At 46.4% G+C, this 27,522-nt stretch overlaps 1 protein-coding gene across 4 annotated transcripts in view; it reads left to right on the forward strand.

Moving 5' to 3' along the window:
- adamtsl3 (ADAMTS-like 3) overlaps positions 1-27,522 on the forward strand; it is a 68,824-nt gene that overhangs the window by 36,046 nt on the left and 5,256 nt on the right. For 2 of the 4 annotated variants that reach the window (XM_068308058.1, XM_068308059.1), the window contains 17 exons: positions 8,707-8,840; positions 14,022-14,067; positions 14,310-14,546; positions 15,550-15,676; positions 15,801-15,875; positions 16,606-16,763; positions 18,506-18,617; positions 18,697-18,835; positions 18,918-18,968; positions 19,060-19,264; positions 19,987-20,134; positions 20,234-20,315; positions 23,090-23,421; positions 24,682-24,811; positions 26,657-26,867; positions 26,955-27,137; positions 27,259-27,412. In XM_068308058.1, coding sequence (XP_068164159.1) covers positions 8,707-8,840; positions 14,022-14,067; positions 14,310-14,546; positions 15,550-15,676; positions 15,801-15,875; positions 16,606-16,763; positions 18,506-18,617; positions 18,697-18,835; positions 18,918-18,968; positions 19,060-19,264; positions 19,987-20,134; positions 20,234-20,315; positions 23,090-23,421; positions 24,682-24,811; positions 26,657-26,867; positions 26,955-27,137; positions 27,259-27,412 — 2,524 coding nt within the window. Of the gene's footprint in view, positions 1-6,256; positions 6,435-8,706; positions 8,841-14,021; positions 14,068-14,309; positions 14,547-15,549; positions 15,677-15,800; positions 15,876-16,605; positions 16,764-18,505; positions 18,618-18,696; positions 18,836-18,917; positions 18,969-19,059; positions 19,265-19,986; positions 20,135-20,233; positions 20,316-23,089; positions 23,422-24,681; positions 24,812-26,656; positions 26,868-26,954; positions 27,138-27,258; positions 27,413-27,522 lie in introns of those variants that run through there. The other 2 variants (XM_068308057.1, XM_068308060.1) reach the window with 2 other exon arrangements.

Genomic DNA, 27,522 nt, shown 5'->3' on the forward strand with positions numbered 1-27,522 from the left:
TTAATTTACCCACCCGGCTGTCAGGGTAGCTTACTTTGGCACCATTGGTCGTCTTCCACCGGCCTCCTGTTACCCGTACAATAGTGATGTCAGCTGATTTCTTTTGCCATGACTAATACTTCTGGGATTAAGCGTTTGATGAAACTTGGCGTTGCGTTGCCTCCTGTTTTCACATCCACGATAGAGACGCTGCTCTTCCACGCCGGGCAGGACTTCCAGAGGAAATTTGGACGGATGGATGGGCACGTTATATATATTTTTAAAAAAGCGGAATTGTGTTTATCTTGCTGGTTTTGGTGAAAAACCATAATACGTGTCCCGTGGGCCATATTTCCTGGTCGACTTACGAGCGAGAGCTCTTGTACTCGATACGCCGGTGGTTTCGGAAAAATAAGGGCAGGATGGAAGTCAAGTGATTGCTCCTTTTCCATATAGATCTCAGAGAAACCTCGATGGCTTCAGACGGGCCGAGCTGAAACGCTATCCAGTCGATTTTAAAAGGGGGAGGGCGGGCGGAAAGGGAAAAGAAGTTTCGATGGCATGAGCGCGGTTCCAGCGATTTTTTTTTTTTTCCGCTTGAGCTTCGCGTCCCAGCGAAGACAAACTCGAATCAAGCGATGACTATTTTACGATGCATTCGTCCGTATTAGCAGGTTTCGCCGACACGTCGCCCCCGTGCATCCTCCGTGAATTCCCCGCTGATTGTTACAGCACATGTGTGAGGGGTGCTTGATTGCAGGATTGCCCCATTGCCGGCTGATGGATTGTTTCCTCCCTTCGGCGTTTGGTGGGGCGGGGGTGGGGGGCGGACGAAGCTCAGTCAACGTGTTGAAGTCTGGCGGCACCGACAGCGCTGTCGACACCCTTGGCACCAAGGAGAGTGGAGGACGGAGACGAACGAATACGTTTGCATCTTCAGGGTCCCATGCAGTGTGGGAATTTTCAGATTCACGAGAAATCCGGCTACTCTTGATGGCAATATTTCTGCAATTCCATGTCGGTTTTATCACATTTAATTCCAGCGCGGAGGAAGATTTTGAGCTTTATGTCATTTAAATATGAGTAAATTGTGCATAAAACTTAAATTACGCCCACTCAAACGGGTTCTATCACCGTGACAACTTAGATGTGCACACATGCTAACGACTCCTCCTTCTGCAAATACTAGTAATTATACGTTTCCAGATTCCGCACCAGGAGATGAATAATTGCCAGAGACGCGCTTTGCTTACATCCTAATTGCATGCATATAAAAGATTGAGTGTGTTTCGGTGTTTCTCCAAGGGAATTGGAACAATGTGCTGGAGGTATCATCCATTTTTCTATAATCGCTTCCACATTTGTAGGTCAGCCACGGGTCACGACAAGGAATGGAAGCGCACCCGGCCCTTTGCTCCTCTTGTTATTGCATCATTATTCAAGCCAGTGAAATCTGTCAGATTTGGAGAGGATGCTCCAAAGGTTGAAGCCTCCTTCTTCCACCTTTATCATATCGCTTCTTCTGATCGTCCCGGAGCCAAGGACAATACACAAAACATTTTCAACAATGGAAAACACATGTGTCTGATGCGTGGCTAAACACTGAAACCGTAGCCGCGTGTAGCGTCCGTCCGGGAGATCAGACGCGTCTTCTCGTGGATGAAAACGCTCCGAGCGTAAATACTCCGCATTCGTTCTGCTGAGACAAACCAGACGCGCTTTTATTTTGCCGTTTGGTGTTCCTGCTTCAAGAAAAAAATTGCTGTTGGACTATTGTGTCTCATTTTGCAATTATGAAAGAGGTTAACAAGGGAGGCTGTTTCTTGTCTGCACTTCAGAAGCCTGCTTTGAACCGTATCGTCTTAATCTCATGTCATAAAGGCAGTAATTAGTCGGGATGCCGGCCCCTACCCTCCACAACTCAAATGAGCTCTTTGCTTAAATTAGATAATTGCAGCTTTTTCCATTTCATGCCTTTCATTTTTCTCCTACTATGGATCCTGACATGATTAGGGATGTCATATTTACAGTTCTGCAATCCTGACGGAATCCATCGCAGCCAAAATATTTGCTTTTGGAGTGTCGAGCGGAGTGAAAACCAGAGAGCCTGGAGAACAAGCTGCTGAGTGTTCGCCCTCATCGGGAGCCGCAGAAAAGTGCTAATGAGCTCCAAGCGAAGCAAAAACCGCGTCTTTCTAAGCGCCTGATTAAGCTATCAAAGTTCCCAACAAAGAAAAACACGGAGGACCCCTCAGACGAGCCAGGGAGTCGTCCCGACTTGTTAAGAGCTGTTGAATTTGGTCCTGGTCCAACCTTTGATTGCCGTCCCAGCGGCTGAAGTCGTCGGTCGTCGCCCCCCACCGCCTGTGATCAGCGTCAGGATTAACACGCGTGTAGCACGCCTGAAAATATGCAGGTTGTAAAGTCAAACGGACCAGGGAACCAAAGACAGGAAGGAGTTAAAAGGGAAACACCCGGATGCGTGTCGTGAACCTTAAACGCGACCCCAACGGGGCAGCGATGCCCTCTGTTCAGTCTCACAGGACGGGGAGAGGGAAACTAAATTCAAGGCCGCCGTCGTCTTAATCTAAAAATACTGATTGTGGCTTCAAGTCACGTCGTTTCCTTTGATTTGTGTTTGTCTTCGGAAAATGTGATTAAATTGTTCTGGAAGGCTGTAATGTCAGAACGGTCCTGCAATACGGTCCCTGTTCTAAAACACAAGGGATCACTTAAAGTTCTGCGTGGCTGTGGGTCCATAAATAAGCCGTGGTCCGGGTCTGGACGTGGGTCCCACGCTCCCTCTAACCACCATGGTGGTCCGGGTGAACCGACCCCAGCAGCTTCACATGGATAATTTACGCGTGCCTTCTCCTGTCGAGCCGTGTCCAAGTGCCACACCGGCGGCGGTTCGGTTGAGGTGAGAGGGATTCTTCAAGTGGGGGGTGGGGGTCAAAGCAGCGAACCGATCCTTAATGGCAGGAAGTTCAGATCCCATAAATCTTCTATGAGCTGGACATTTCCTGATTGGTGTATTTGAGTCGTCATTTAGTCAATTTCAAGATTGGTGGTTCGATTCCCAGTGGGAGGTGTCAGCTCACCTCTTTGACCATGTTAGCACACTGACATTAGCATGTAGCTCAAAGCACTACTGTGCAGAGGCACTTGCAGCAGCTGCAGAGTCTTGATTAAGTTAGCTAGCTCACATGAACCAGTATATCAAGACCGATTTAATTGATTTACGCTACGCTGACGCTATTATTATCCTTTCTCCTGCTCATAAAACATGCAGCACATGCACGCTAAGCTAACAAGAACGGCTCGTTTCGTTTTCATTCATGCTGTAAAAAGTTGTGGGATCAGAACGAATGTCTTCCTCTACAGAGCGGGTGGGGGTGGGGGGTTTCCAGCGGGACGCTTTGCCAGATGGAGCACCAGCGGAGATGGGTCCTTTAAAGGCCAAGCTGACGTCGGTCGTCCCTCGTGAACATCATTCATCCCTAAAATGGCCTTGCACACAGCGCCGCTCTTCCTCCCACCTTAGCCACGATGCAGTATCCCCGGAGGGGGGTGTTCACGGGCCTTCTAAATCCCTCGTCTTAAGATTTCTACCTTATCCCGCAACCAAATCCTGCCTGTATCGCTTTTAAACCCTAGAATCCGTCCTACCTTCTGCTGGACGATCGTTAAAAGTCGCGCAGGTGGTCGTAAAAATGAAATATGTGAATAATATTGAGCTTTTTAAAGCATCTTATTGTTTTAATAACAGCTTCAGTTGTTATTCGCTGTTTTTTTTGAGGGGGGGGAGTTTGAATTTCAGCTAGAGGTCATAAAATCTCTGTCCATGTACAACATTTTATACGGTGGCATGAAAAACCTTTAAACAATAGCTTGGCTGTAAATTAGGTCTTTGTGGGAACGGTGGGAGGCGACCATTTATTCTACCTCAACTATTTAAATCTCCGTGTGGGAGCCGTGGGTCGGGGGCCCCCGGGTGAAAGTTAATATCGGACCCCGGTAACTGTATCTCCATTTGTCTTCATTGTGGGAGCCGGGGGTCTGTTCATCGAGGCCATTGGCCCCTGATAGGCCGATCGTTTCATCTGAGAGGAAGGGATTGGTTATACTACTTGGCGACTCCTTCGCCAGACATAAAAAGCGATGTCAGTTGAAGTTTACGTTATTTCTTACGAGGGAGTGTAATGTTAGCCCACAGTGAGCAGCGATGAGGGTGTTGGTATGTTATCTTTTAATTTTCTAACTCACAGGGACGTTTAATGCCAAGTTTCCATCATGGTGGGGGAAACAAAAATGAAAGGACCGAGCACGAATCCCTGAGGAACGATTGTCAAACGATCCCAACAGGGAGCTGGGGAGGAATTTTTGTATTTCTGACACGTCTTTGTTCGTTTTGCGACCGGTAGAGGAATATAATCTACTATAGCTACGTGCTAAGATATTGGGAAGATGCTAACATCTCCAAAAAAATAAGAAAAACATGGGGCCTGCTGCTTGAATGAAACGATCCGGCACTACGCTAATTGTGCCGACCTTCATTTGGTTTTATCACAATATTATCGTATCTCTAGACGCGTAGCGAGCCGACCTCGACGAAGAGATCCGTTTGGATAATTCCTGCAAAGATACTTTCCAATTTTAGTTTTTATGTGGAATTTCCCCTCTATTAATGAAATACGATGAGCTGACATCCAACCCGTGCTAACCGCGCTCGTTTATTAGCTTACTAGCAGCGACCTTGGCTATCTTTTAATGTCACGTGGCCTTTTCTCGAGGATTAATATTATTTCGCGTTCGCTGTTCTTCCTCCTCTCGCGACCAAATATGGCACCGTACGGCTTTCTCTCGCCTCGGCGTCTTGGCGGACCGATCACGTCATGGAGAAGCGGTTCCAGATCGGGGTGTCAGTCAAACACATTCATTTCCTCTTCGGGTGTTTGGTTTTAAACTCTGAGCACATCGCCGATGCCACGGTTTATTTTCTATCGTCGTCCGGTTGTGCGAATGTGAGACGGGATTTCTTCTGAAAGCAAACAGGAGACGAGTGGAGAATTGGGCTGAGAATGCGCCTTCCCGCCGGCGCCACAATCTACGCAGGCGTTAAGTGGATATAGTTTAGAGAGCGCGATGTGGATGTGCAGATAATTCCCCCTGATTCGCAGAATTTACAGACCCCAAATTAAACAAGCCGGGGCCCACGGCTTCAGCCGGGGCCGTCGAGACTCGAGTTAAAAAACGTCAGTGTGTACCGACTAAGTGTCGAGACATCCGCTCCCGTGTTGTGATTAGCGTAGCTGCCTGTTTGCTCTGGAGTGCAGCGCATTCCTCGCAGCCTTAATTGATAACAATTATGTGGTTTTTTCGATTTGGTGTTTGATTTGAAGTCGTGAATTGAAGTGAGTTTTTTTTGGGGGGGGCGTCACGGTTCAGATGCTGCGATGACAGCCTGTTTCTTTCCGCGTCGCATCGAGGGGCACCGGCGGGGGTTGGCACCGACTCGTTTCTGCGATTTCTATTTCGGCTTTTTTGGTGTCCGCGTCTTGACGCAAACTGGAAAGTTACTCGCCGTTCCGTATATACCTCCCGTGCCAAGGGGGTCATCCGTCTTTCGGCTGCTTTTTCCTTCCACAACCGGAGGACTTGTCCCTCCGGGGGGGACACCTGGCGGGTTCCCCACCTCCACAGAGCAAATGTTTGCCGGCCCAAACTGCCAGATGTTATGAAAGGCTCTATTGAGGCCGACCTTTAGCTCATAAAGAAGCAGAAAAAAAATCCGCCACGGCTGAGAAGTTTATCCTGATAGCTTGTGACCACACTATGTCATTTGATTTGCACGAGGCGCTCGCACCGGCACTCGTACAGCCGAGCCGGAGCCGGACGTGAAGTCATGCCGCTCCCAGATGGGTGTTGGTTCACCCATTTGCTAAAAAAAAAAAAAGCCAAAAACAATGACAAATCCTTTTGAGGGACTGCCGCCGAGAGAAATCTGAGATATCAGACGAGGAAAGAGGGAAGAAAATTAGTTTACAGTTGTGTGTCTGCCGTGGTTCCGACTCTTTGCGGGGGCTGCAGCTGATCCTGCCTCCTGCTTTGAACCGTCCCGCCCGGGGCCTATTTATTGATTGGCTGCTGTGCCAGACCTGTCGGACTCAGGGGGCTTGGATCGGCCCCAGTCGGGCCCCCCCCCCCCCTCGTCCGCACACATCACACGCATGCACACACTCTTCCTCCCTCCCTTCCTCCCTCCTTCCCTCTCACGAGCTGCTCCCGAGGCAGAACGGGAGCCAGTCAGAGAGGAGTCGGCAGACGGGGGAGACGCACAGGAGGGCATCAGGACTCGGCCCCCCCCGAAACCGGACGCACTCTGGAAAAAGGAAAGCATGGAGCGGGATTTGTTCTCCTGCCGTCTCCTGGTGACGGCTCTCCTCCTCCTCCTGGTACCGTAACGATCACTTTCTCCTTGTCCTTCCTCCTTCCTGTTGTCTTTTCTCTATCAAGTTGGACCTTCAGACCAGAACCGGTTGTGCATTTAGAAAGCCTGATCTGTCCCGGGTGTGTGAAACTACTTTTTCATGTCCAGTTTAGGAAAAGACACCCCTCCTCCTCCGAAGGAGCGGTGGCTTTTAAAAAGTTAGCTCAACCTGTCTTACTCTCTAAAGGTCAGCGTGTCTCCCATGTGTTTCCGATCCCGGTCGCTATAAATCCGACTTGTTGGCCGCGGGTCCGGGGGTGGGGGGTGTTTCGTCTCCCTGTTACATTACAGTGGCTGGAGGACAGCGCCGTGCATCGCGGCGCAGACGACAAGGGATTCAGCAGATGTGCAAAATATCGTGTGTCTTGCCAACTGAAAAGGCCATCGTGTGTGTATTGACACAGTCTGCAAAAAAAAAAAAAAAAAAAGCCACCAGAGTCGGGTTTCCTTCCCCCCGACGAGGAGTTTTCCACATTCAGGGAAAACGTCCTTAGTCTCGGCTGCTGACAGGTGACTAAAATAAAACCTGTCCATCAGAATAAAACCTAATCTGGAGATTACTGCTCTGTTATCGGATGCTAATTTCCTCTGCGTGGACGGGTGGCGGCTGAACAAAAAAAAAAGTGCAAATCCTGTGCAGACACAACCCTGGAGGGGTCCGGATTGGACATCCCACCCTATTGGATCGGTCTCGTCTTCCTTTGGAGAACAATAGCGGCGCAACCGGCCAAACATCCTCCACATCCCTGTCGTCCCCCCCACCCCAACCCCCTTTTGTCCCTTCATCCACTTCCACTCGTCTCTCCTCGCCCGGCCCCCGTCACGCCCGCGGCTCCCCTTGGCTTCACAACACACGGCTTCCAGCTGTAATTGAGTGCAAAATTCACTGATTGCTTTTCAAAGGAGAATTAAGGTGGTGTGCTGACAGGCTGCCCGGTGCACCGCCTGTGTTTATTTACCGTGGATCCAAACGCTGATATAGTTGGCCCGTGCAGAAAGTAGCGCCGTCGCTGATGTGTTTGGCCGCATGCACTGTTGGCTTGGCGTCCGGATCTCGCTGCTCCCCTCTGCTATTCCTCAGGTATCATCAGCACTGACAGCCATTTATATCTTTTTAATAAACCCAACCTGGCGCCCTGCGCCGCCACCGCCGCCGCCGCTGCCTGCACAAAGGGTGTTTTTCTGCTGCAGAAAATAATCAGTGCAGCACTTTTTTTTATCTGATCTCTGCAGGATCCATCCAATACCGTGCCACGGAAAAAAAAAAAAAAAAAGAACCCAAAAAAAGAACTTGGCGTATCCTGAAACTTTCCTCTAAATTTTCACAACTGTGTTTCCCAAATGCAACGCGAGGCATTCGCTGTCAGCTCGGCAGCGTAAATCTTTTTTGAGAGCAGGTGTTGTTCAGAAAGTTCTCATAGTTACTCAATGTGGATTTTAAAAAATCCCGGTCAGGACACAAATGTGGCGTTTGCGCAATATGACGACATTCTTTCCTGGTTCATCATTATGAATGGAAATTATATATGTTTTCTTCTATCCCTCCGTTTCTTCTTATGGCCTGAAAACATCTGTTGAATGTCGATGGTTTCAAACCGCATGTCTGCTTCCATAGGAGGAGGATGATTTGTCCCGGCGTCGGCTCCAACTTTAAAGTATTTTTATCCGGATTTTCATTCAGCAGGTGTAGAAAAGTGTTCCGTCTTGGCCTCCGCCTCCGGGACGGAGTAGAAACTATTTTCCCTTTTGCTTCATCTGATCCTGGTATCCAGACAGAGGTCGACCTCTGGGTTCGTTCAGTCACTCCTGAAAAAGGGGATTGAGAAGATCGAGGCCAGAGCAAAGCAGAAACGGCCCAAAGAGGAGCTAAAAAACGTCCTCCATAGGTCGGGGGAGATCTTGATTTTGGCTGTTCCTCCTCCATCTGAGATGCACATTGTCTTTGCAGTCGCAGAATTCATCTTCTCATAATATTGACTTTGGGTCGTGCGGTATCCGACCGCCGCTGCCAAATAGAGCATGATGTAATTAACAGAAGTCTCAGACACGGCTAACGTTTCATAAACTACAGCAGTGACTCGGTCATCCAATTATGCAAAGGCACAGAAGACAAAAAGATGAGCGTTTCTGCTGGACGTTCAGGAGTTCAGTCGCTTTGGATTTCATCTCAAGCGGCAGAGAAATGTTCCTCCCGTTGCCCGATAAAAGTGAACACTCTCCTCTTTCTCTTTCCCGAGGTGCAGAGCTCGCGGACGGCCCGGTCGGAAGAGGACAGGGACACCCTGTGGGACGCCTGGGGGTCCTGGAGCGAGTGCTCCCGCACCTGTGGAGGAGGCGCTTCGTACTCCCTCCGACGATGCCTCAGTTCCAAGTACGATCAGCATCCGTTTTCATTTCAGAACATATTGGAGAAACATTTATGACTGATTATCAGCTGATTAAACCCCATGTTAATCAATACAGCCAATCAAAATACTGTTGCAATTCATTCATGTGTAGAAAAGTCCACTTCCTTTCTAATTTATGATTATTGCGATTGAGAATTTTAGATGATTCAGCGACAAAAGGCCACTTGGAGAAACAACAAAGAAAGCCGAGACATAAAAATCTGACATTTATGAGTGAAGCGACCCCAGAGCGATGCTGCGCCGCCAGCCTTGGTCTTAGCGGGATGCTTCCATTGCAGGAGAGGAGGACGAGCTGTAAAATAAATGTCTAACTCAAAGTGAGGACCTCATTGACCCGCAGACCGGTGGAAACCTCACAGACAATTTGTAAGCATGTGTTCAAACACTCTCCGAGGTAATCTCCTGTTTGAAAGAGCAAAGACCTGACTGGGGTTGGCCTGGTTTCCATTAAAGTGGCACATCATGGCTTAAAGATTCAAAAGGGGAGGAGGAGGAGGAGGAGGAGGAGGACTTTCTCTGCTGCTCCAGCCATTCCGCCAAATAAACCCAGACACAGTCTCTAATAGTGCGAGTAAATCTCACCAATCGCTCTATTCCCTTGTGAAGTACCGGTTGAGCTCGAAGCCCATAGGACCGTTCTGGGTCCGGTGACGGGTTCCGTTTGTTCATCCTCCTCCTCCTCAGGCTGTCTAGACGGCCACATGAGCCGGAATCTTGAATTCATCAGTGACAATCGGAGTCGTCTTTTCAGCGCCCGCCCGGATATCTTTCTCCTCAGATCCGAGCGTAACAATCGATGACTCACGCCACGTTGAGTTTTTTCTTCGAGCGACGAGGCCTCGCTGGGCGGATTCCCTCTGCTCATCATCTCAGCTTAAGTCTTGTGATGAAGAGGAACTTGCACTTTGAGCCTCCCGGCCCTTTCATCATTGCGCGAAACTCGCCCGGTCGGTTAGGCTTTAGGTTAACCCCGCTGAGCTCTGAGATTAAAGCTGAAGTAACGGGCGAAGTGGTCGATTGCAATCAAATTTGAGAAATAAGAAAAAAAAAAGAGACAAATGGAGTGAGAGGGTATGTTTTCCATAGAAACGTCACATTTATAGACTGGGAAATAGCTGCTGAGTGACTTCACTGCATTCCTCTGTTTTACAGTTCCCCAAATGTATTGCTCTCTCGCTTAAAATAGCCAGTTAGCTCTGCTGCCAAAGTCACCTCTGATTCACTATTGGGGGGCTTCTGCAAAGGACAGGAGTGGCCATGCAAGGTCGACCCAACAGCAAGGGGTGGTCAAGCAAAGTTGACCCAAAGGCAAGGTGTGGCCATGCAAAGTCCACCCAAAGGCAAGGTGTCGTCATGCAAGCCTAAGGTGCAATCTTAAAGTGCAATCCGTAGGGGTTCAGGGAAGCAAAGCTAAGAAAACCGCTGAGCCACTGTGCCCCCATTTTTGGTGATGTAAAGGTGAACCTAAGAAGAATGCTGGCTGGAGAACCAGCTGAGGCACGAGTAGGTATTTGGAGTTGGATCTCCATGCAGGCATCGCGTCCTGGCAGGTGTGTTTGCGATTCCGTTGGACGGTAGGTAGCGGTAACGTAGGTAGACCCTCCTTTCCCGCCTCGTCCTGCCTCACCCGGCTGCTGCGTGGGAATGAGGGGCAGCAATAGCCTGGAACCGGTGGAAGATCAAACAGGGTCATTAAACAGCACAGCACAAGGCCTCTTGTGTGAGAGAGTCTTTGGAAAGAGAGGCTGGAAACGGATCTGCAACACCCTCCAAAGCAATACCACTCCAACTCCCTGGCCTTTAAACACACGCGCACGCACACACACACACACACACACACACACACACACACACACACACACACACACACACACACACACACACACACAAATGCACAAGAGTTGCACAACCTCTGAAAATGGCAAACGCGAAGTGCAGACTAAACACAGATTGCCTGGCCCTCATTAGTCTCGACCCAACAACACCCTTCACTTGATCACAACCTGCATTATTGCAGCAGCATTCTGGGTTTCAATGGAGGCTTGACATATGGATTGGGTGTCATGGCAGGAAAAAGCGCCGCTCTGTTATTTATGAGGCTTGGCGTTGGCAAACACCTGTCATTTCTTTTTATTAAAAGAGGCCGGTAGCAACTTTATTGGCCTCCGATGGCAGGTAGGAGTTAAATGCTCGACTAAATGATTTAAAAGTTGCATAATGACAACTTTCTAAAGACGAACAAGTTAAAAGTCTTCCAAGACTCCCAGAGAAGAACTCCTGACGTCTGATGAGAATGTTTTAATATATTTAAGTTGCAGACGGTGACATTAAATGACTGTGGCGTGTAGGAATGCCAACGAGACGTACCATAGCTACGCTTTAAGTCTATCTTTAAGCGGTGCGGTATTTAAGAGTTTTTCCCAAGGCTACGGCTAATTAAATCGGTCTAATTAACTCAGGCCTAGCACACTGATGATATCTTCTACTTGGACCACCCGTTGTGTGGTCTGTGGACGGAACGCCTCCTTTTTATAAAGCGCAGCTTAACTCATGACAGGCCAGAATCAGCAAAATCTAATCTAATGAGTCTAAAATGTGATCAGACAAGCATATTCACCAGATTCAACAGTCAGAGGTGCACAAGGGTGCAAGTTCATTCAGGGCGTGTCCAATTCCATGTGGTTAGCTGGCCTATGTATCACATCTGATGCAGCTTTTAAAGAAGTAGTTCTGCAAACATGTAAGAGTAAGTTCTAGTACCCATCTAAACAAAATGTTAAGAATCACCAAAGTTGTTGAACTTCATCTTGATGAGAGTCACGGACGTGAGACAGTCAGGGGGGATCCAGTTTCTGGTCAGGAAGCAGATCTTTTTTCAAATTCCATAGTAATCCTTCCAGAAGTTGTCAAGATCTTCTTCTTTCCTCCGTTCCTCTCAGGGAGATGATCCTGGATGATCTTGGAGGATCATCTATTTCCGTCCCTTCCTGTCCACATTGGTAGACCGGGCCCTGAACAATCTGCCGTGGAAATCCTTTTCACTATCCAGATCTTTCATTTGGCAAAGGTTTCTCCCCGGTTGTCCGTCCTGGTGTAATCCCTTCTATTTATCCAGGCGTAACTGGGATCAGTGCTGAGGATGATCCAGCTTGAACATCCTCAAGATACAAAAAAAGAGAAAAACCCAAACTTATGCTGATTCTCAAGGAAAATCCAGGGATGTTTTGGATTTTAATACTAACGTACAGTACTTCATCATTCAGTTTCCATGGCTTTAAATGTATTAAAAACATAAAAGTTTTCTACAATTGTTGACAAAAGACTTCAAGTTCACGAAGTTGTGCTTTTCCCCCCTTACGGCGTCTGAAGTAAAATTTTAGTTTAATTCCAGAGGATTTATTTCCTTAGGGCCATGAATGTGAACAGGAAATCTCCTCTCAGCCTATTAGATTATGAGATATCTTGTAAGCAAAGCCGACATCTCGGCTCGAGGGTAGTTTTGAAGGAGAAGTCATTAAGGGAGCGACCTGTTGAGTCTCCATCCTATAGGGAGCATGTTATCTACAAATGTACCGGCCTGCCCGAGGTTTATCCGTGGTAAAGGGTGCAGGGATCTGGTTTGATAGCTTTCAATCTAGCAAGAAGGGTAGTTGACACATGTATGTACGTCGTGAGTCTAGTAGTGCTGGCAGCATAGCCAGTATTATTCCTATTGCTATGAGTTTTTCATGGTTGCAAGAGATTGTAGTCATTTTCTAGTCTGAGGTTGAGGTTTCTGGCATTGAGATGTGCTCTCTTTGAGGAGTTCATTGATTAGCGAACTCTTTGTTGCTGTGTTTTTGCATGTTTGGCAGCAGAGAGCCAGATCGTAGTCTGTGATTTATGGGTTATGTACTCCAGGAATCCTGATGCTTCAACCAAGCTGATTTTCCCTAACCGACGATGACACCATTATGAATCCCCAGCCCCGGCCTTTCTTTTGCTTTGACTTTGTGTTGCAGTTTCCAAAATCAAGAGGAAATGAAAAGGGAAATTTATTTTATTCCCTTTGCTTATGCTTGTTTTTTTAATAGCTAATTTATATATTTCTTGTCCCACTGATCCAGATCTTTCCTACCTGTCTCTCAGCTCTTGGTCTTTGAAACTCTCATGTTTGGGTTCAAGCCTCATGACCTACTGTTTGGTTTGGCAGAGTGGACCGTCTGGATTCGTCACGGGGTCTAATGTTCTTGCCACGCCATACAGCTCACATCCATTCCCTCCTCTTGCTGGAATAATATTGTAAAAGTCCTAAAGCCCTCATTCATCCATGAGTCCAACCTCTGTACCGTTGTCTCCAATCACGATTCCAGATCAGCTAAGGGGCCGTGACACTGAATTCCTCCCCTGAACTCGACCTTCCATTGGTTTCCACTCTGGCCTTGGATAACTGGGCCGTCACACTGGCATTATAGTGACACCGAAACACACAAGATTCCTGATTGTCAAGTCAGCAGTTTGTTCCATAGTTTGGTCAACAACACTCAAACTGTCATGGAGTAAAGTCGTGACCCAAACTGATCCAATCTCAGCAAACGGAGTGAAATGAAAATTTACTAATATTCATCAGTTTGTAAAGACCCTAAGGACATTTTCTGATCATCGGTTTCCTTCTTTTCCATCTGTGAAAAGATTTTCATGCTTTATCAAGATTTTTTGGTTCCTGGTTTGTTTTGCCCGTGGGCTGACCAAAGGACGTCCACAAAAGTATGATTTCCAATGGGAATATCCCAGCCCCCTTTAAAGATCCCAGCAGCAGCATTGATAAATTAGTAAATGCTTCTGTTATCTGGCTAAGCATAAAGCCTCCGTACAACTGTGGACCGTGCTAATTGTGTTCACCACGTCTGAAACCAAATGTGTGCCCATGCATTAATGCAGAATCACATTACACGTATGATATTATTAAATCTATGCAAACGCCCTTCAGACCCGGTGTTTGAGGGCTACCGCATCATCGCCCCGGGATTCCACATCTCCGCTCGGCAAATCAAAACACGATAAGACTCGACGGTCGAAACGCCAGCGAGCCTCGACCAAAACGATTGGCTCGTTTCATCCTTCACCTCTGAAGTTCACCCGCATGTTCATTCTGTCTCCTGCAGGACCTGCGAAGGGCAGAATATCAAATATCGCACATGCAGTAATGTGGTAAGTTCAGCAAACTCATCTTTATGTAATGGATGTCAGAGGAGCTTTCAAGTGTGATTGAGAATTCGCTGTGGTGGAACTGTGAAAATATTACTCGGGTTTATGGCGAGGAATGTAATTTAATGATCCGGGGCCCTGTTGTTAGAGAGAAAGCGAGACGTATAATTATTGCGAAAGAGTACAAATGGGTGATATCCTCTGCAATGACTATAAAAATTTGCAAAATATTTTCTTACCCTCAGGATTGCCCTCCGGATGCAGGTGATTTCCGTGCCCAGCAGTGCTCGGCTCACGCAGACGTGAGATATCAGGGTCAATACCACGAGTGGCTGCCAGTGTACAACGACCCGGAAAACCCCTGCGCCCTCAAGTGCAAAGCCAAGGGCTCGGGGCTTGTAGTGGAGCTGGCCCCCAAGGTGCTGGACGGGACACGCTGTTACACCGAGTCCTTGGACATGTGCATCAGTGGAGTCTGCCAGGTGGGAGGCCGACTTGCTGCTTTATTGAATTCATATCTATTCCCAACTTATCCACTGTGGATATCGCAGGAATTTACGCAACTTCTTAGAAATGTGACTTAAGTCAATTTTAAGACAATGCGATAAATGCATTTATGAAATGGTGGACCGTAACCAGTCACACTTGGATCCAATTGAAGGCAGTCTTTCGTATAATAGGAGCTCATATACGACGAACATGAAGTGAAGTCTCCAAATGACTGCATCCTTCGAGAATTTTTAGACATCTTTCTTGAGATTATGACATAATTAGATTTGTTAAAAACTGACATTTACGACAGATATTTGTTCAAATGTCAAGAAATTTGTCTCAGTTTCTGCCGATGTACGACCCTACCAACCTATAAAAGGATATTTCTGTCTAAAATAGAACATTTTTAATTATTTAAATGTTCTTTGAACCGCGAAGAAATTTATTCCGTGGTTCCCGAGCGGTGCCGTTATATTGCATTTGAATTCAAGAGCCGTAAAAGTGAGACGAATCCAAGAAAAACTACAAGCGGTAGATTGACTTACAATGTTAACACAACACCATCTGCTTTACAAATGAATGCCCAATGAGAATAATGTTTGAAATCAGGCTTTTGACTGACAGTCCAGGAAATGTTTTCAATGCGTTTTTGTCCCGTCTGAATGAAATTCCGTCTCGGGGTATTGTGTGTCATGCTGCGGGTTTGGTTTTTGCTTCCCTGACAGGAATTGTGAAAAACTCCATCAATCAGCTGCAGATGTAATAGAAGCAACATCTTAAAAAAAAAAAAAATGCAATGGACTCAAAGCTATGCTTCGAGCTATGTGTAGCATGTAGCCATCTCTCCGGTGCCAATATGGAAGTGGAAGGAATCTTCACAGGTTAAAATGTACCTGGGATGAAGGGAAATGGTTTTAACGACTTATATTTGTGCCTTCACTTTGAGCTTTTTCTCTATTCATGTCCTTTTAATTATTGTCTCTGCTCTTTTAGATCGTAGGTTGCGATCACGATTTGGGAAGCACGGCCAAGGAGGACAACTGTGGCATCTGCGGAGGCGACGGCTCTTCCTGCAGGCTGGTGCGAGGACACTACAAGACCCAGCATGCTTCAGGAAAAAGTAAAGAATCCTTACTTTTGTTAACTAAATTGAAAAACTACCCCCTTTCTGCTGGCTTCTGAGTTTTCTGGAGGTGATTTTCCAGGATCTACTTTCTCTCTCTTATTTGTTCGTCTCCTTCCAGCTGAGGACACCGTCGTCGTCATTCCCTTCAAGAGTCGTCATGTCCGTCTGGTCCTGAAAGGTCCGGATCACTTGTGTAAGTCCTGGTAGGTCCAGGGTGCCTTCTCATCCCAACAGATTCTGCCATGTGATGTAAAGTTACGTGATCTAATTGGTTGACCTTTCATGATTTCGTTCCGTCTCATAAAGGCTGGTTTTAAAAGTCGCCAGATGAGGTACTTCTTTCTCTGCTTCGCTCTGGCTTTGAGAAAATATGATTCACTGAATATCGCTGATGTCAAAGCACTGGCATCGAATTCCCTGCTGGATAAAATCGATAACAAATGTTCCATTCATGTACCTTTCCTTTGCTCCGCGATTAGTCTACACATTACGTCCCAATCCGGCGCCAAAAAAAACCCTTCTTTCTCTGAATGGACACATTTTTTCATGAAATATTTCCCCTGTCCTTTTTTGGCGGAGGGCACTTAAATTATAACCATCTGTCTGCAGACGACGACAGCTGCTGGTTGCTGCTTGTTCCTGTGTTTCCGTGTTGTTTCTGTTTAAGTGCCTAAGCTGGAACGATCCGAGGCCAAGGTTGAATTAAGGTTAGCGTCCCGCTGGCGGACCGCTAGCGTCGTGGCCAAGCAAACACAGCCAGTCTGCGTCCTGAAGGCGTCTAAATGTGCCTGAGTGAAAGGTTCAGGGTCAAATGAAGGGCATCTTTTATTTTCCCAAAAGGACCAGAGCTCTGACAGAAGACGAAAGCTGCGTTTTCGTCGCCGTCGATCCTGCTCCAGCTCTCTGCTCTCTTTTTCCTTTAGATGTGGAGAGTAAGACTCTGGATGGGGTAAAAGGTGAACTGGTTTTTGATAAATCGGGCCAGTTCCACCTGGAGAACACCACCTTGGACTTCCAGAAGCCTTCAGATAAGGAGATCCTGAGAATCACCGGTCCCCTCGGAGCTGATTTCACCATCAAAGTAAGAGCTAATCGACATCATCGATGTGTTAGCAATAGCACGGCTTGTTTTGTCTAATGTAAAGTGAAAGTTCTGGAGTTCCTGATAATTAACCTGGTGGGAGTCGTCGAACTTGTAAATTCTTAATGAGTTTGTGAATGTAAATGGAGTTCTCACCAATCTCACCGCTTAGCTCCGCGCGGTTTTTCAGGCGACTGGCGGCGCATTGCTTCGGTTTTTGCAGGCCACAGCTTTACTGTTCTGGTTCGCCACCCTCATCAACATCTTCTCCAGTCAGCAGTAAACAAGAAAAACACTCTAATAAACCCCTTTTATGCTAACAGTTCAGCACCACATGGCAGCAGTAACAACGCTAGCAGCTCGCTGGTGAACTTGGGGTGAGCATTTAGCAGCTAAAGCGCTAGAAATACCAGTCAGGAATTGGCGAAGACCAAAAAAGTGATGAAGAGAGAGAAAAGTATGTGGACATGAGGATGTATGCTAACGGTTGCATAGCTCTTTTGGACGTGTGAAGATGCAGTTGCTAGCTAGCATGAGAAGATTTAGCTTCCTCTTTTGACCCCAATTTGGAAAATAGTTATTTATCCTGCTTTTATTTGTGTTGGTTGGAAACTTCCAAGGAAATTCTACTGATCTGCCACCATTTAGACTTTTTGTCATAAAACATTAGTTAAAGCAGCTCAGACATTTTTGCTTGGCTTTGTCCTGGGATGCCAAACTGTTTTATGTCTTTGGCTTCGGCGCTTCTTTTTACTGCATGGTGAAAATGTTGCTGGTTGAAAATTCTACTTGATAACATGATTTCAGCTCGTAAATTCAACAATGAAGCGTGGGATGTTTGTTTTTTAAAATGCCATGACACGATGGCTGCAGCATCTTAAATATTATACCGGTCACAGACTGGAACACGCCTGTGAAAACCTTCCTCCTCGTAAATACGAGTCGGGATCGAACAATAAATAGAAATTCAGGCGAAACCGGAGAAGCTATAAATGCATAATTTTATAATCTGTTTTGTGGCAGACGGCCAATTCATATCGCAGCGCTGGGAAAAGACTGGACTGATGGAAAAGCATATTAAAAAGTTGCCAGATATTCTTTCCACTGTAAACATGGGAATAAGTGGTTGTGGGTTTAATCTGGCTTTGGGCGTTTCGGTGGTTGAGGTGTGAGGTCGGGAGAAAAATGTTCACGAGGCAGTTAAAAATGTCCGATGTGCACGACCTAATTTTACTTAAAACAGGCCGGAGTCTTTATCTTGTCTTTTCCTCTCCGGTTGGGAGGGGCAGATGTCGACATTTCAGATCTCCTTGTGGTCAAATTCTGTCTACAAGGGTTTCTGTATCTTTTGTAGTCGATTATGTTTAGTCTTTTCAAATCATGGGCTAAATTCAAGATTGTAAAGGTACCGTTTTGAAACAATCAGCTCCAGGCAACAGAAGACAAAACTGTCAGAGCAGCAGCTGAACGGCAGCTGAGAGGAAAAACGGAAAACGGTGATTGAGAAAATTTGTGGTTTTCCGGTTCATCTGTTTAAACTTTAAATAAATGTCTCAGGTTCTTATCGTAATGAAGAACGCTGTTATATTCCTATTTGGTCCCAAATTGGAAATTAGCTGCATATTTTTAACCCTTTCTTTTTTTCCACATGTGCTCCACGCTGAGTTAAAGTAACATCTGTTAACGCCGTCGTTTTTTCAAGATGAAACCCAATAGGTAAAAGAATCCAACTGGTTCTGCAGGTGCTGTTCTCCAGTGGAGCGGACAGTTTGGTCCAGTACATCTACTACCAACCCATCATCCACCGCTGGAGGGAGACGGACTTCTTCCCTTGCTCCGTCACCTGTGGCGGAGGTGAGCGTGGAGATGGCATGAATGCTTGAACCTGTTGTTGTATCAGTGTCTTCTACATGACGGACGGATCTCTCTGTAGGGTACCAGCTAACGTCGGCTGAATGCTACGACCTCCGGAGCGGCCGGGTGGTGGTGGACCAGTACTGCCATTACTACCCAGAGAATGTCAAACCCAAACCCAAACTCCAGGAGTGCAACATGGAGCCGTGCTTGGCCAGGTTAGGAGAATGACCTAAGAAGCAGTTTATTTTAACCGCAGGCATCTTACATCTGTCCTACTTTGTTTGGTTCATCTTTTAGCGATGGCTACAAGCAAATTATGCCGTACGACCTCTACCACCCCCTGCCCCGGTACGTCCTGAAAACCGAGAGGCAAAATGTTGGCAAGTAAAGTGCAACCGCACTCCTGGTTTATGCATGACTTTATGGTTAATCTTCTTAGATGGGAGAGCAGCCCCTGGACCGCATGCTCCACTTCCTGTGGTGGGGGCATCCAGAGTCGCTCGGTGTCCTGTGTGGAGGAGGACATGCAGGGCGTCATCACCCCCACCGAGGAGTGGAAGTGTCTCTACTCCACCAAGACGGCCATCCTGCAACCCTGTAACACCTTCGACTGCCCTGTCTGGCTGGCCCAGGAGTGGTCGCCCGTAAGAGAAGTTTTTGTGATGTCCCTTAGGGTCAAGGTTAGGGTTAGTAGGGTTAGGCTTATGGTCAGGGTTAGTATTGCCACGGTTAGGGTCAAAGTTAGTAGGGTTAGGGGTAGGGTCAGGGTTAGTCGGGTTAGGGTTAGGGTCAGCAGTGTTGCACAGTGTCAAGGGAGTTACACAAAACTAGAAAAAGCTCCATTGGATATCTTAAAAAGATAACAGTCTTACCTGTTGCATCATCATTCACCAATTTATAGCAGGACCACTGAGCTGCATTTAAGTTCCCCTGAATGCACTGTTTGTAACATAGGAAGCCTTAATTAAGTATCAACAGCGCATTTGGATTGTATTCCAGGCTTTCTGGATGACGTAACACCGCCCATTAGATCAAATGTTTAACACAGATACTGAAACATGGAGTAGGAACAAATCCTCCTGCTGGTTTTTCAATCCCACTGGTTTTGCAGATGCCAGAAGAGGCACACAGAGTTAAATCCTTGGCCCACTAAATACCAGAGATGCTGTTTACCTAGCGCATTCTTCCCTCTGAACTTGCCTTTGAGTTCTTGTGTTGGCAGAGGATGCACAAAGCTGACCCCTGTGCAGAGATCTGCAGGGGGTTTTTGGAAGGCGTCCGTCTGGAGCGTTGGCTTTCTGTCAGACTGTGAAATGTAATGATCAGCTGATTAGTCATTCATGGATTCTATCTCTGTCGCCGTCAGTGCACCGTGACTTGTGGTCACGGTCTCCGCTATAGGGTGGTGTTGTGCATCGATCATAGAGGGCTCCACGCTGGAGGCTGCAACCCCAGCACCAAACCCCACATCAAGGAGCAATGCCTGGTGACCGTGCCCTGCTACAAGTCCATCGGTGGGGTTTGTTCGCCACCAAACATCTATTCGTTTTTCAAATAAGAGTTTCACCTTGGTGATGATCGGTATTTGTCTCCTCTCTATGCTTTTTCTCCAGATACGCTCCCGGTTGAGGCCAAACCCGTGTGGCACAAGCAGGCCATCGAACTGGAGGAAACCACCGTCACCGAAGAACCCAGGTGGGAACCAGAAAACCATCTTACACCAGCAGTTTACTGCCAAAGTCAGGTGTTCTGCAGAAACAATGACCATGATCATTCTGTTGTCACAAATATCAACCAGTTTGTGTGCAAGACAAGTAAAAAAAGCCACCTGTTTATTATTAATACCACATATTAGGTCATTCAAGGTAAAAAAGGCCGGATTAAAAGGAAAACATCTTTTGGAAGCCGGCGGATCGTTCATCCTCCGGCCACCAACATTACCTCAGCGAGCCTCAGATGTTCCAGATGTTCCTGTCCAGCATATCAGTAGGCTAATAAAGTCCGTCCATAGAAGATGGACAGTGTTTGGAACCTACCCAGCATCTCGCATGAATGGTATTAGCGACCATGTTAGCCAGTTCAAAACATCTGTTACTTTGACTTATCTTTGGAGGCAAACAGAGGAAGAAATGGCCAAACATATGAATTTGCTCTTTTGCAAAGAAAAAAGCATGTCTTTATCCAAAAGCACATAAATATCTGTGTAGAATATGTAGCCGTTCACAAGCCAATGACAATATCTGCCCACCATATGGGGCTAGGCTATTTGAGAGGAAGGAGGACATTCCTGTTCTACTCCCTGCACCTCCGATTGGAGGTCGACACGGAGCAAGAAATAAAAGCCATACATCGTCAACATCTCAGCCAACAAAACAGCTTTTTTCCCTCCACCCTATCACCACGAGTAAATAAGAGACTGTCATTGATGGGGGTTTAATTGATGCGGCTAACAGCAGGCTTTGGCCGATACGTCAGAAATGTTTCCGCCCGTTAATGAAATCAAGATAGTTTTTTGAACCGACAGATGTAGCTAAACTACGCATGAAGACAAACATTTCTGCGGGTTCGTGGGATGACTTCGCCGCTCGTGTTCCAGGGTTTAACTGCCGGTGATTCATTTGTTTGTCTAAAACACAATGGGTCCCTGCGAGCCCATAAAGAACCGACCTTGCTGTAATTACGAGCTCTTTATTGAGTCATCTTATTAAACAGCAGGGCGCTTGTGTTGTGGTCAGACCGTTTAAGAAGGGAAGAATGCTCGAGACGGCGCAGCCTGTTGTTTTAGCGAGCACCTCCGTGAAATACACTCATCGCGCCTTACCAGAACGGTGGGGCTTGATTAGCTTCACGGACCGATGTTGAGAAACGACCTCGACAAACACTTGACTCGGAGGGCCGCACTGCGTTTGGATTGAAGGCCGTGTTTATTTCCCACAAATAGGTTGAGTACGCAGATGAGTCAGAGCAAGGAATGATGGGAGTTCAACGAATGCAGCTCAAGGCGAGTGCACATTGATGCGCGAATCATCTGCAGATATGAAAGTGACTCGAATCAGATTTGAAATCTGATTCAGATTTTGACAAAGAAGAGAGGACTGACCTCCTAGAACGCTGGATCTTGGATGTTTCTCGCCACCGGCGTCGAGCATTCGCTCATGGGAGGAGTGTTTGGGTCTCTAGAGGATAGAGCTTCGGAAAGAGATAACTTTTTTTTTAATTTGGTGCCTTATGAATATAAATCAACTTGTCAGCTGAATCCTTTCATCCTGGTATCGTGAAATTAGGATCAGGCAGCCGTTAGAACCTCATCCACCACATCTGCATCATCTCAGGCTCAGGTTTCCCACTCATGGCAAGTCAAACCCACACGCTCACATTAATCAGTTGTCGCATTTGTGTCCAGAGAAATACACAGAAATTCATTTTAAGGACATTTTGATCTGCGAGATCCAAGATTTTTGCATAATCTCTAAGTGCTTTGCGATTGAAAAAAATACTTGCTTATAATAAGGTTCAAAGATCAATTCCAAAAAAGCAGGAAGCACAAGGAAAGATTAACCAGACGTAGCCTAACGGAACTTGGGAAGCTCATTTTGCCATTCTGAATGAAATAAGTACAAAAACAAGACAAAAGAAAACACCTCTTTCAATCATTTACCAGTAAAATCCAAACCAAAAAGCGATCGGAGAGCCACATGTCCGAGTCACGCTAATGATGCAGAAGGAAGACATTACAAATCATTGATTCAGAATGCTTTCACTCAGTTCAAAGGATCTGTAGTTTTTATGGGAAGCTAAGCCATTGCATCACTCGTCATAGCACTGCTACATCTGGCGCTGATTCTGACTGCCTGCAGGTCAGTGGTAGCGTTGGTCCTGGTTAGAACCTGCCGCGTCGAGTTCCTGTAAATTCAGCTCAACCGATCGCAATCCAACAAAGATACTGATGGTGTTTCGGCGAAAGCTTGGCTTCCATACTGGAGACTCTCCTATCTTTAGATGAGCTCTGCTCTCGACAGGACAGCTGGTGGGAGCAACGCTTGGGCCGCCTCCAACCACTTAGTCATTGTCAGGTGCGTGACTGGATGGAACACGGGTAATGCTCTGGCGTTCTGCACGGGAAAGGGGAGCAACATCAACAAAGCTTTGTTGCATTTCCGTCTCTTATCCGATCTTAAAGTTGAGGAAGGTTGTGGGCGAAAGCCGTCTATCCAAGAACTTCCAGTCGAGACACTTTACAGGTGTTGAATTTACCACAACAGCGCCGGATTTTGTAAAAGCATAGTATAAGAATAAATTTGCATTAAGGGGAAAAACCAAAAAATCTATAACTTTTTCAGATCACAACTTTATTGCAACTTCTAAGCATAGGTGTGTGAATTCTATCAAATGAAAAGCATATTGTTTCAATTTTTCCATGTGTGATTAATCATGGTGCAAACCTCAAACCTGCTGGCTCTCCTCTCCAGCTTCATCCCAGGTCCCTGGCAGACCTGTAGCAGGACATGTGGCGCCGGGACCCAAAGGCGGACCGTCAAGTGCCAGGTGCTCCTGTCCTTCTCCCAGACTGTCGCTGACTTGCCCGATGACGAATGTGAAGGAGTCAAACCTGCTACCAGTCAGCTCTGCTATCTTACTCCCTGCTCCGGTCTTTCGGGCAAAGGGAAAGAGAGCAAAGAGGAAGAAGAAGAAGAAGAAGAAAGAGAAGAAGAAGAGGAAGAGGGGGAGATGCCTGAAAGAGAGGAACTGCATGACTGGGAGTATGATGGATTCACGGAGTGCTCAGAGATATGTGGGGGAGGTATGTTATTGGTCTTTCTAATTTGAGAAAGTAAAGACATTTGTGAAATACTCCTTCTGAGTTTGCTCTTTGAGGCTAGGCTCGGTGCAGAGATCCTATGAGCTGAGTTATTTTACATTTTATTTCATCCATTAGCATGCTAACATTTGCAAATTGCATTTTTAATGGCAACACTGTCTCGCTTCACCGCGAGGTGGCGTACGCATTTCTGCCAAGAGCGAGAGCAGCTAATTAAAAGAGGGTGGATTGAAAAATCCCGACACTACCTTCGACGCCGTTTAACAACAGAGAGATTTATCGCGAGTTTCATTGCATAAATGTAGCAAATAGCTCTTTTTCCTCATTTTGAATCCATTATAAATCCTGAAGACAAACTCCAGTCCATCTGTGTCGCAGAATGCGTCCCAGTTGCTCCATTAAAATGAAATACCACGGTAGTAAATGGCGACCCAATGCCAGCAGATGACTAAAAAGTTGAACCAAGTTATATGATATTATATGATAATGGATGGAATACCAAATTTGCCCCTAAAGGTCATACAACACCATGTCTCACAGCAGCAGTTAGCGCCGTGCCAGATGGAGACAGCTTTCCCAAACATCCTGCCAACAAGAGTCCGGGCCCGCTTTAATCACCCCGCCTCCTGCATCCAAGCCTGGATTGTGCGCCTGTGTGTTAATGTCTTCACAAGTGTGCATGTGTAGTTTAATTTCTGCAGTAGGGCGTAGGCTTTTCTCGACATCCGCGAGCGTCTGTTCGCGCTCTCACCCAAACCCAACGAACTCCCATTTGGGGATGATTACAGTCGAGTATCCAATGTCGCCATACGCCCTTGGGGCTGCGCTCCTGTGGACCATCACACCACCCGGGTCTTTGAAGCCCCCGCTTCACTGTTATTGTCCCCAATATTAGAAACAGACTCAAACATTTATGTTACGTTACTTTTAACATGACCTGACATCACTCTCTGTCTATCCGCAGTCCGGGACTGAATTTAAACTAGCAGCTGCACCGTTTGGACACTCTATACGACCCATTAGATGCAGCCACTGCTTTCTTTCATTGAGGGCCCCCATATCTGGGTTGATTTTTTGTAGCACCTGCTTCCAATACTCTGTTCTATGATAATACACAAGAGATGCTTAACAAGAATGTCCGCCTGCCTTTTGTCTCATTCTTAGAAGATAAGAAACAGCTAGCATGTGTTGAAAACTGAACACCAAACCCTGCTTACGTAACATCGTTTTCGGACATCCCAGGTGTGCAGGAGGCGGTCATCATCTGCTTCAACAAGCAGACCAGACAGACCGTGGACCACAACCTGTGCATTAGCTCCAGTCGGCCGCCGCAACTTCTCCAGGACTGCAAAACTCAGCCCTGTCCACCAAGGTATGCAAAACCCTGCAAAGAAGACCTCCATCACCATTATCCAGACATCATTTTGAATCATTTGTTTTTAAAATAGACTTGATTTATGGGCACAGGCAAAAACTGGACTGAAATCCGTGAACTTCTTCACAGACTAAGCCTGGAAATACTTAACTTTCATTAAAAATACTTAGCGAGCTTGTTAAATCGATTAATTTCCACCAAGCTTGTGTATAAAAGAGATTCAAATCTTAACTGGCTCAGTTTAAACCATTTAGATCAATTAAATCATCATTTAAGCCATGAGGAACCGGGTGATTTTGAAGCAGAGACACAATTAGTTATATCTCTTGGGATAGGAGATGGAGGCACAGGGGATGGGACAAACCCAGGTGCAACAGGGATCAGGTGTCACTGATAGCCACACCCACTAGCCCAGCTGTGAAATTGTCCTGTGAAGAATTTATGGAAATTTTCTTTCAGCGTAGAAATATTTTTTGTTACTCCAGAGAGCGATCTTTTGCGATCGTTTCATGCTGACAAATTTTGCCTCATTACCAGAAGAATTGCCAAAGTTTGTCCTGAAGGGGAACAATTTGTGCAAGAGTGCACTCACTAAATGCATACACAACGTTAGACGTAGGAGAAGCTCTAACGGTGCAGAAAATTAAAGATATTCATCATTTGGAGACCATGAATATACAAAAGAATTGCTATGATGATATGAATTCATTTTACCTCTCGGTACGATGAATGTCTTTGCTACCTATCAGGTTGATGATACATTGATAAAAATATGTTTTCTGTGCATTTTGATCAAAGAATGGTTCTTGATATAGCGGAGAGGATTTAATTCTATGAGGTCAAACCTGTGGACAGAAGTCAAAGCACTTAAAATTCATCAAAATGAAACGCCTGAATGCTTCAGCAACACATTGACATGTTTTTTAATATAACCGAACCCTGACTAAACGGTGAGTGGATTTTGCGGTGGGCCACACGTTTCAAGTTAACACCGTGGGCAGTGTCTGTGTTCCACCACTCACACTCTTGTCAGAAAACCCAGAGGCTTGCAGCCTGCACTTGCATGTTTTTCCAGGCCTTGAGTCTTGTTTTCAGGCACAACAAACGCTGTTTTGGACCTGTTTCCTTTGGCCCTTTGCTCCCTCCCTGAGGCCTCCTCGCCCTCCCATATTAAGCTACACTCTTTGGATAGTGTTCCCGCTGAAGGGGAATAGCCATAGGATCTGGCTTGTGAGTACAGTATTGGTGTCGAAACATTCATTCCCAATTTTCCTCAGCCCCGGGACCCTTGGGTAAATATGAAAAGTTTTGAAATATCACCTTATCTGCCAAGCAAGAAGCAAAGTCGCTGCCATTTTGGCCAAAAGTCAAGGTTTAAAATTAGTATAAGGCATAGTGACAAGTTAGACGTTTGCCTCATCGCTTTCAGATTGGAACAAAGATGCTCAACAACCAGTAATCACCAAGGGTGAAATTGTGTTGGATAACAAAATTATTAATGGTCCATAAAGGTCGTTGTGAAAATGTCAAAGTAATACCAAAGGGATTTCTCACTTAACACTGAAATCAGTAGGAGATTGAAGGTCTCTTAGCCAGGAACTGTCCCCATGAATCACTCATTTATTTTTTACTTTCATGAATTTAGACAGTGTCCTCTCATGGGATCAAGACCAAACAACATGCTCTGACTGAACTTGTGACTGGAGAGCTCATAGATTGGATGATGTATGACATGCATGATGTATTTATAGGGATGAAGTATGGGGATTATAGGACCGTCAAAGGTTAAGATTCCAGCAGTCGTGATGTACGTTAGTTTGACGATGGACTTTGTATTTACAGGTGGGAAACAGGAGCATGGAGTTCATGCTCCGCTACTTGTGGTGTTGGCCTGATGAGCCGTACCGTGGCGTGCGCCAAGCAGCCTTCTCGAAACAGCAACCGTACTGAGATCTTGAGGGATGAGGACTGTCTCAACCCCAAGCCCAGTCCCATCCAAGCCTGCAACCGCTTTGACTGCCCTCCGATGTGGGACACACGTGACTGGGGGCAGGTAAACAATCTCATTTGGCAGGTTCACCTCCATAAAGGTCCGACACTGCAGTAAGGCTTGGCGCCTTTGGGTTTTTTGCCCCTGTAGTGTTCCCGTAGCTGTGGTAGTGGTGGAATTCAAAAGAGGCAGGTCCTGTGCAAACAGCGGTTAGCAGATGGGAGCGTCTTGGAGATGCCTGACACCTTTTGCCCTTCCAAGATGCCCCAGAACCAACAGGCCTGCACCAAGCAGGAGTGTCCACCTCAATGGGTCACGACAGACTGGTCCCAAGTGAGTATTTCTCAAGGCACCGTCTCCTCTTTAAAGCTGGCAGAACCAAAGCTATTTTCCTTATGATTACAGTGGAGAAGGTCTTCTTATGTCAATATCATATTCTTTCATTGTACTTTAGTGTTCTGTGACTTGTGGAAGTGGCGTTCAAAGACTTCAAACAATCTGCAGGAAACAAGGGGAAGACAGGGGGTATTTGACGATAGACCCTGAGAATTGTTCCATGATGGCCCAGCCTACCAGAATCCGGCCTTGCTCCCTCAGGCTTTGTGATAGTAAGAGACACTGTTTGATACTATTCCCCATTGTATTGCTAAGAGTGTATAGAGTTGGAAAGATTTGGTTGATTTGGTAGCAACAAGGAAAAATGTGTCATCCGTCTTTG

The sequence above is a fragment of the Antennarius striatus genome, chromosome 23, assembly GCF_040054535.1.
Source record: "Antennarius striatus isolate MH-2024 chromosome 23, ASM4005453v1, whole genome shotgun sequence".
NCBI lineage: Eukaryota > Metazoa > Chordata > Actinopteri > Lophiiformes > Antennariidae > Antennarius > Antennarius striatus.